The sequence below is a fragment of the Pterocles gutturalis genome, unplaced genomic scaffold (assembly GCF_000699245.1).
Source record: "Pterocles gutturalis isolate BGI_N339 unplaced genomic scaffold, ASM69924v1 Scaffold53841, whole genome shotgun sequence".
Taxonomy (NCBI): Eukaryota; Metazoa; Chordata; class Aves; order Pterocliformes; family Pteroclidae; genus Pterocles; species Pterocles gutturalis.
In genome coordinates, this window is record NW_010105025.1 from 594 (window position 1) to 10,006 (window position 9,413).

At 40.8% G+C, this 9,413-nt stretch overlaps 1 protein-coding gene across 1 annotated transcript; it reads right to left on the minus strand.

The window, feature by feature from the left end:
- Positions 1–2,780: 2,780 nt before the first annotated feature.
- Positions 2,781–8,737, minus strand: LOC104460911 (aldose reductase-like; the record flags this gene model as incomplete). Its single annotated transcript, XM_010087221.1, is given in 12 exon segments — positions 2,781–2,861; positions 3,294–3,371; positions 3,838–3,919; positions 4,728–4,794; positions 4,797–4,830; positions 5,573–5,605; positions 5,607–5,634; positions 5,636–5,694; positions 7,035–7,112; positions 7,763–7,879; positions 8,568–8,630; positions 8,633–8,737. Coding segments are annotated over 12 exon segments (825 nt in total), but the record flags the coding sequence as incomplete, so codon positions are not given.
- Positions 8,738–9,413: the final 676 nt, after the last annotated feature.

The following is a 9,413-nucleotide window of genomic DNA, read 5'->3' on the forward strand; positions in this document are numbered from 1 at the left end:
CACATTGTCTTTAAGTCATGTGGCTGCAGCTCTGCTCCAAAATAGAAGGTGCTTTATTTCTCAGTAACTGGCTTCACCTAAATTTTTCTCCTTTTACCTTTGCTAAAGTCTCTGCAGCTAAAAAAGATCTATTGTCTCTAGAACACATGCATGATCTCTGGCTTCTAACTTGTTTTGAATTTTTTGCTGTTCTGTAGCTATTGTGATCATCTAGTCTGACTTCCTGCCTACCACAGTCTATAAACATCCTGTAAATATCTTCAAGTCTGATAGCTGTGATTAAATTGGAATGCTGTTAGAAAATTCCTATGAAGTAGAGAATATTTCAAGATAATAAGGTTGTGGCGTACAGCCTGAGCGGGTATTGCTCTTACTGCTGTAGACTGACAGCCTGAGCACAGTGTGAATGCCTCAAAACAGTGCACCTTCCATGTAGCTCATTTTCTGACTGTGGCTATGATGATATCCTGTAACTGACCTTCCCAATTTAGCATGTTCAGGAGGAAAAAGAAAAGAGTGCCTGTAATGGCCACATTCCTGTCCATAGCACTGCACTAACCATTTGGTGTTGATTGCTGTTAGGCTTTTCTGACCTCTTTCTTTTGAAGAGCTCTTATAGGAAATCCAATTTGACAGAATTGCTTTGCCATTTCTAGGGCACCTGTTATTCAGACATCTTGCAGAAGTCTAAAGTAGCTCAAAGATATGTCATAATTTCCTTTATAGACTTAAATACCTCAACTACAAAGAAAATCAGTTGGAAAAGGATATCCATGGAGTGTGTATCCTAGCCCTGAACCTTAATTACACAATTGTCCTTCCTCTCTGCAGGCAGTGGTGATCCACATTGTTCTTCTACTGGGCTGGAAGAGCCTCAAGCAATTACAGAACTTTTGAGTCACGTGTTAGAGTTCAAGAGCAAGAAGTCTTGATTAAGAGACACCTCATTAGAACTCCAGCAGATGCATGGGCTGTAGTAGCACTGACTTTTATTTTAATCAGAGAAAACAACATCTAGTGACATCCATTGAGTCAAAACAGAAGCAGACAGTATCTAGAGAACAGTATAAGAGAGAGAAAAAAATCTACTGCTGCATTCTGTGAAGCTGCCCAACTTTTCTGCTTGTTAAATAAGACAGGTGCTGCCAAACAAAATAATTGCTCTGTCTGCTTTATCAGACTTTAGATTTGCTGGGAGAGATTCAGAGTCTCATCTGCAGATATTCTACTGATAAGGCAGTATTTGTATACTCTTGTAGATATGATAAACCAAACATACAAATCTCCTACCACTTTATTATTTTTTAGCAGTTCATAAATAGGAAGTCTCATTAAGAAAACAGCTCCCGAAACATAATTGAGCAGTGTCCTCTACAGAGCTTTCTGTCTGTTACACTGAAATTACTGAACTAAGAATCTCAAGCAGCATACTCTTATCTCATAAAGATCTTCTGATGTTAAATGGGTTGTCTTACACTAACAACTAAAAGATAACATGGTTTTTTGCCTTTTGTCCAAAAATAAAACTACTAGGAAGATCTAAGTTTCTCTAGAACTTGTCAGTATTTATCACAAAGACTGCTTTTTAAGAGTCTCAAAAATTCAGGTTTATTAAACTTCTTTAAATATTGTTACTAAATTATAGTAGAATATATATTTTGCTACACCTGAGAATACTTGCAAGAGCAAAGCAAAGATACACATAAAGGACTGATAATATAACTGTGGTTGATAATAAAGTAAGCAAACTCATGCACGCTCAAAACTTGCTCTTCAGAATGTTTGTGAGCTATGTTGCTCATATCTTGTAATAATACTCCACTTATGCTGTGATTAATACATGTTAAGCATTACAAATCATTAGAAACAATGAAATACAGTCCTGATCCCTGGAGGTTCTGAAAATGATGCCAATGTTAGTCTTCCAAAAAAAGGATAATCCTTGTGACTTTTGCATCTAGAAAAAGAGTGTGATTAAAATACTGTATGGATATAATCTTAAGGCTAAGAAAAAGATTTATTTTTTTTTCCCCCTGACGAAAGCTCTGCAGAACTAAAACTGTGAACTACAGTAAAAACACTAACATGAGTCTACTTAGTTTTTGCAGGGCAGTGTAAGTTAATGCTTTGTAACTTTTACATTATCTTTTGAGAACAAGGTCACTGGTATATGCATCTTTTGCTTAGCTGAAAGTGGCAACCTTGCCTGCGATGTTAAACCTCTCTTGTGAACTGCTCAAGTCTGCAGTAAGCTTTAGGTAGGTGGGTAAACTGGGAAAACAGAATAAATTGCAGATCTTGCTAAGTCTGTATCTAACCATTCTGTTATCTAGATGCTGCCTTAATAGCATTGGCATAAATATACAGGCACAGCTTTTCACTTCAAAAAAAACCTTATCTCATCCTTAAAATTGAGTTTATTTACACTGACTGTCTCTTCTACAAAGGAGACAAAAAAAAAAAAACAGGAAAAAAAAAAAAAGCCCCCTATTTATTTTGGAGTTTCCAGACAATTTTGATTTTTCAGACAGCAGTTTGGTATGCATCCGTTACAAGATATCTTAGCACACAACATACCTGTAAAAATTCCTGTGATAACAACCTGTACAAGATGGGCAGTGCTCTAATAAACCCTAGTGCTGGATTCCAGCAGATATGGATGTGACCAGGTATTGGTTAAATTTCCCTCTCTTTTTATGTGTGTCTATCAAGTACAGTCTGTCAAGAGGATATCCAGTGATAATCCAACCTCCAAAACATGGAGGAGGAGCAGGAGGTACTCATTCACTTAATGCACAGATATGATACCATGTCTTGAAAATAAGCAAAGTTTCCATCTCCTCTTTTAACAATTCAAACACCTGAATAAAGGTCCCAAAGAGCTGGCTTACTTCAGTTTGCAAAAAGACAAGCGTAAGTTCATTTGCAGAAACAATACCAAAAATGTAAGTAGAAAAGCATTGTATTTGTTGAAGCGCTAGGAAGTGTGCAATGGATTCATATTTGTGGTGAAAAGTGAATAAATGTCATAAAATTACAGTGCTGGTGGGGTCTAATTGCATCATATTTATATCACAAGGTAAAAAAGTTAGTCTCTCTTACTTCATGACTTCTAATGAAGGAGACATGGCTCTTTACTTTGAAAGTAACTGTTTGGATTCATAAAGAAGTAACCTGTCTGACAGACAAAAAGTTTTGCCAGTTCCAAGTATGAAGTACTTTGTTCTACTGGAAGAGTGTATTTTTCTGTGGAAAGTGTAACACCATTAACATTTTGTAAGTTATCCTCTTACCTTAAAATTTTCCTCAATGCAGTGTGGAGTGACAGATTTGGGAATTACGTTTTGTTGAATTTGGAGATGGAGAAGCACCTGCAGGAACAGATAGGGAATTACAGCTGAGAAGTTCTGCCTCTCTTCTGAAAACTGAAAACCATTATGTGCATGTGTGGTTACACAGAACAGCTCTACAGATAATCAGAGATGGCTTACATAGGAAAAGCACTATAGTAGACCCTTGGTAATTATTACATGAGCTTATTTAATCCTTATCTGCCTCTGAAATTGAGATGGCAGCATGGGAGTGCATTGAACAAGAGTTCAGGATTGGCCAGGGATGCTGTGTATGGAAGTGACCAGGGTGCTAATTAAAGCCCAAAGCCATTGGTAATCTTCTGTCTGACATTAAAACTAGTGTTAGTGGTAATATTTTTTAAAGCATTACAATGTGTATGAGACACAGCTGGAACTCAGCTCTCCATAATACCTCTGTAAATAGTTACTTTAGCACAAGTGGGAAAAAATACATCACCAGGGTAAATCTGTGACCAGTGTTAACCTGAGCTGGGGTTTTGTTGTACTTGAGAGCAATTTCCTTAATTTGGGGATCATCAAAAAGGGAAATATCTTCAGGCTTGGACCTGTGAAAATAAAAATCAGACTTCAGCCCTTGAAAGGCCCACTGTCTTCTCCCTCAAGCACTGTAGTGTAAGAATATTATTTAAATTATGAGAAAGCATCATCTTGCACACTTTAATTCACCATCTTCTTGTTGCTCCCGTTCCTGCCTTCATTATTTCTGCCTTTTATCGCAGGTTGGCACATGAGAAGAGGCCTGTAGTTTCCAGTATAACAGGTCACTAACACATTTCAGTCCAGCCTGGGATCAGGCTGGGAATTTCTTTGGTCCAGATTCTGAAAATTTCATCTTGAGAATGGGCAGCTGTCATGTCCTTCACAAGTACAGCTGCTCTGGTAAATTCTCTGTCCCAGGATGGAGAAAGCTATGAAAACTGGAGTAAAAGCAAAAATTCTTCAAGTCATCCATTTAAAAACCTAACCCATTTGTACCAGCAGGACTGCAAAGTTGCTGTTTTCATAAGTATGTGCTGCTTCGGTTTTGGTGGGTTTTTTTTAGTTCTGAAGTTCTCTTACATGTTTAATAAGCTTACTCAAGCTCAATTAAGAGTTATCTTCACTATTTTCACCAACCAGTTGACCCTTTTTCTCCTAAATATGAAACTCCAGTAACAGCACAGGTATGAATTAGTGGACTGAATATCACAGTAAGTGTGGGAGAGGTTTCTCTGTGTGTGTAAGTTTTAATGAATTAGTAAATATTTTTCTGATTACATGAGTTTTACTCTGTGAGGGTTTATCCACATTCTGAGATTGTTTTATTGTATTGGCTCCAATCTGTATCTAAGAAGTCTCACAAAGCCTGCTTACCATGGCCAGTTGGGTGCTCCATGGGGATAATATGCAGTGACAGAGATCCCTTTGGTTTGGCAAAACTTAACTCTTCCTGAAGAAGACAGGGGTGGCTCTCAATCTACAAAAAAAAAATATTAGGTTTCTTCAGAAGCAGAATGTACTTCAAGGTTTAGCATCACTATGGTGACCTACCAAGCCCCACATCAGCTTTGAAAAGATTGTTGGTTTTGCAGCTATGGGGTTTTTAAGGTAGTCAGCCGGTGTTTCAGATTGTTTCCCCTTCTTCCCAACCCTGCCTCCCACAAGGCCCAATCTTCATCCATTAGTTTCTCTTCCCAACTGCCTGCCTCATTTTTCATGACCTATCACAGTCCCCATATCGATGTGGACCAAGGTCCAGTTGTGCACATCCAGCTGAAGCACCCAACTCTCACGTCATCCAGCCCTACCTATTCACCCCAGCCATGCAGCCTGGCTCTGCTCCTAGCTGTTCACACTGCCTCTTTTTCCTTCGGGCCTGCAGGAAAGGAGAAGGGTAAGCCCTGTCGCGTTCTCTGTTTGAAGAGCTCAGCTCTCAGCCTGCACAAGTTCTGTGCTGTGGTCAGAAAAAAGATGAAGGTTACACTTTCAACCCAGGAGTGCCACAGGCTTGTGTGACTGCAGCTTCCTGTGAAAGGATGGGCACAGAACATCCTGCATCCTTCTTTACTTTATGATTTATCCAAATACACGTGTATTCCCACACATATGAAAAAGCATAGCCTTAACATAAAAGGTATTTTGCTGCCAGAGATGTTTCATCAAATGCAACACCCCAGATGGGTGTGCCATCAGTACTGATGAGTTTGAGAACAATTTACCTGATTATTTGCTGGTTTGTGTCTTAAGCCTGGGTTTGCTCAGGAGCCGATCTATCTTTGCAATTGAAGTTGGAGACTCCAATGGCCATCACCATTCCCACATCCACCAACTCTTCCATAGCCTAGAAACACTACAGAATCAGACTTGCTATTGAATTAAATTTTTTGTTTTATGTGGAAGAAATGCCTGCTCTAAGACTTCAACGGTAAAAATCATGATGGCTGAGGTCCTCTTCTCACGTGGCGTTAGTACAGTACATTGAATGGTGGGACACTGGTCAAAGACTCAGGCTCTTACGTCATGTATCATCATACAAATAAATAGCAGCATTATTCAAGATTAACAATTATGACATTATTATTATTTCAGTAGAGAACAACTACTTTGAAATGTTATCCCCAGGCAGGCCTTCTGCTCATAAATAAGAGGGTTTTTTAGGATAATTCCTCAGCTAATAAAATAATTATCCCATAATAAAAAGCTTGTCATTTGGAACAGAGCAGCTCAACGAGGAGCTGTTCTGGGAGAGCTAGAGCAGGATAGCTGATCATAATGCTGATTAATTTCCCAAGGGAGATGTACCATTTAGCGGTGGCAATATAGTATAAGCAGTGCTGTGCTCCCCTACCGCCACCAATTTTCCTTCACACAAGGAAACAATAAAACAGCTAGACAGCCTTAATTAGATTGGCACCCCCAGCAGAAATAATTTTTATTTGAAGTTGCTGTCATAAGCAGCAGCCTGGAATGTCCGATTTTTTCCTTCAGATGAGCAGCAAAAATGTGCCTTATTCATCTGACAGAAAGAAAAAAGCATCAGCAAATCCTCCTGACTCTGGTGAGCCTCTTGTTGTCTTTTGACCTGGTCGTGCCGAGCACACGGTGGGAGTGGAGGGGAAAGGAAGCCCAAACCATCAGCCAAGCAGAAATTTGAACTTGCGCCCAAGTCGTGTCTCCCACGCAGCCTGTGCTCATGCCTGTTTGTGTTGCACACACAGCTTTAGCGAAGGACTTTGGGCAAGGTCCAGTAGTTTCTAGAGGGGGGAGATTTGAAAGCTCTGGGTACATTGGCATGGGCATGTTGGCTTTGCTGTGGTCTGAACAGCTCTGGTCCAACTAGGGATGAGCATGGCTACAGCTAAAGCCACCAATAAATGCACAGAGAGAGGTGTGGGGACTGCAGCAAAAGCGTGTGTCAGCGCAAGCTGCTGCAGGGTACAGACACAGTCAAAGGTTTCCTCTTGCTATGCCCACTCAGACAGTTTAGTAAGCAGTAGACATGAAAATACCTCAATTTGGGCAAAGTAACACACGAAGGAGCCCAAGGGCACAGACAAATCAGCAATCTGGAATACTTCACATTGGAAATTCTCTCAGAATGATTACCAAAGTGGAAACCTTAAAGTTGTCAGGCTGTTATTTCAGACTAGCAAGAATACTTCAGCCAGTCTATGAACATACATCCCATGTATCCAAAAAATCTGTATCGCTGGGAATGATCATGCCATTTCCATCTGCAGGAAATAGCTCCTCTTCTGCCTATCATCACAAAAGAAAAGTGAGTTTAAGTTAGGCTCATTCACAAGTATTTAAAGCAATAACTTAGAAATTCTACAAGCGAATGGAGCTGAAGACACACTGGATATCCTGTCTTACGTTTGTGTTGGGGAGAGAGGTGGCCAAAACCAGTAATCTGTATGAACAGAGTAATCTTCAAGAAAATCTGCCTCTTGAGAATCTGTCATGCAGGCAGAGGAAGGGTAGACACTTTTGTGTGCCTCCCTCAGGCTGGGGGAAGGCCAGGGATGTGACATGGTGGGGAAATGAGGATTTATTTTACTGTTGGGTAGAGAGAGAAGAGAAAAATAGGAACTAAGTCATTCACAACTGTTTAATCCTGGATAAGCAAATGACAGCCAAATCCCAGGCTTTAAGAGGAATGTGATTTGGATGGTAATTTGATCCATGACATGGAAATGCTCTTCAGGGTAAAATAAAATTATTTTTGTGCTACAAAACCTAGCTTAGGCAGCCCTGACCTTACCTTTCCTCCTGGGCACTCTGTGCAGGGGTTTGTCATTATGTCCTTAAACACTCCTCATTAGAGAGGACTAAGGGCATGTCTGCTCCCAAAGCAAAAAAGTGGCAGAGCTCTGACAGATGTCTCCCTGGGGTTAAAGTGTCAGTACCTTGAATCCCATGGGCCAGTGCATCAGGTACAGATCCAAATAATCCAGTTGAAGGGCAGCAAGTGTTTTCTGGCACGCTTTTTTCAGAAGGGATCTCTCAAGGAAGGTGGGCCACAGCTGTGGGGTAACGCAAAGCCTGGGAGCTGCTCTCCTAGGCTCACAACCACAGAGCATCGCTGGCAGGGAAACACATGGCCCAGGCACAGAGGCAGCGCACGATACGGCACATCTTCTTGTCTTGAGGAAGTGCCACTTCTATGCACCTTTTTTTATTTGTGGTACTGTCAGTTAAGTAAAATGAGAATGAGATACTCTAAAATTCCAACAATTCGTACAACAATTAAACAAAACGAAGGAAAAAAGCAAAACTGGTGAAAATCGACCCGCCAGCTTCCAGCAGATAGAAGTTACTTTATTTTTCCTACCATTGTTGTTGGGGGAAAAAACAAAACAAACCATAACATACGGGAGTTAACAGGCTGAGGCCGGCAGCACAGCAGGAGTGACCACGAATACAATAGCCCTGCTTCCTATCTCAGGGGCAATTGAGAGCAGGGCCTCAGTTCCTGTCTCCGTGGCTGACAATGGATATGGACTACAAAAAAATCCCTCTTAACTCAAGCCTTTTTTTTCTTTTTTTCCCCGAGAGTTGACCTCTTCCTTCCCTCTATCCGCAAAACACTTTCCCCTGTCAGAGAGGAGTTAATTCCCAGACCAGCTTCATCCCCTGGCACTTTGCAGGTTGGGACCTTGTCTCTCCTCCTGAGAGCTGGCCTCATGTGAGACAAGTTATCCAAGGACATACCTTACTGACAATAAAGAGGTCTTCTTGCCTCACAACCCCCTCTTCAATTTTTTTTCTCGTAGCACATCCCCAATCTCACTCTCGTTCTGGTACAGGTAGGCACAATCAAAGTGGCGGTACCCAACATTGATGGCAAACTTTACTGCATCTCTTGCTGTGCCTCGGAGAGACTGAAGCAAGTAGACAAGTCAGTAATTCAGTAAATAGCAGGAAAAGCAGTTTGCTGTCCTCCATCTCTGGAGACTTTGGACCCCCAATAATGAGGTGTTCCAGTTTGGATCTCGCTTTCATTAGTTTTCCGGAATAAAATGAGCCTTTTGGAACTGGACAAGGGAGTCACTGGTGAGTTGCTCAAACCGATCTGCCGTTTTATAAGGATTGAATGTTCACATTCAGATACCAGGCTATCTTGAAATAAGTTCTAATTTGCCGAGAAATTAAAAGCAAATTTAGTATGAGATACTGGTGACATGAGGATATTAATCACCTTTGGGAAGCGTGCTGGCCCTGCACACAAACAAGCCGGCTCTTGTTGACACAGGGCAAGGGAGGGGAGAGGACAGCAAAATACTACAGACAGTGGCACCTCCTGGGTAAAATACACAAGCTGGGATTTAATAGCAAAGTAAATCACTTCAGGTTCTTGCCTTGGAGACACTGAAGAGTTGTTTGATGTCCGGATACTGGTTCTGGAAAATGGCACTTCAAACAGAAATATGATTCAAAACTGTGACCACTTCCTACATTTAACTTCATTATATCTCCACCCATCATCTTTTTTTTTAATTATTTCACTTCTCCAAGTATTTCCAATCGAAGGGTGCTTGGTTGGTTCACTTAAATTAA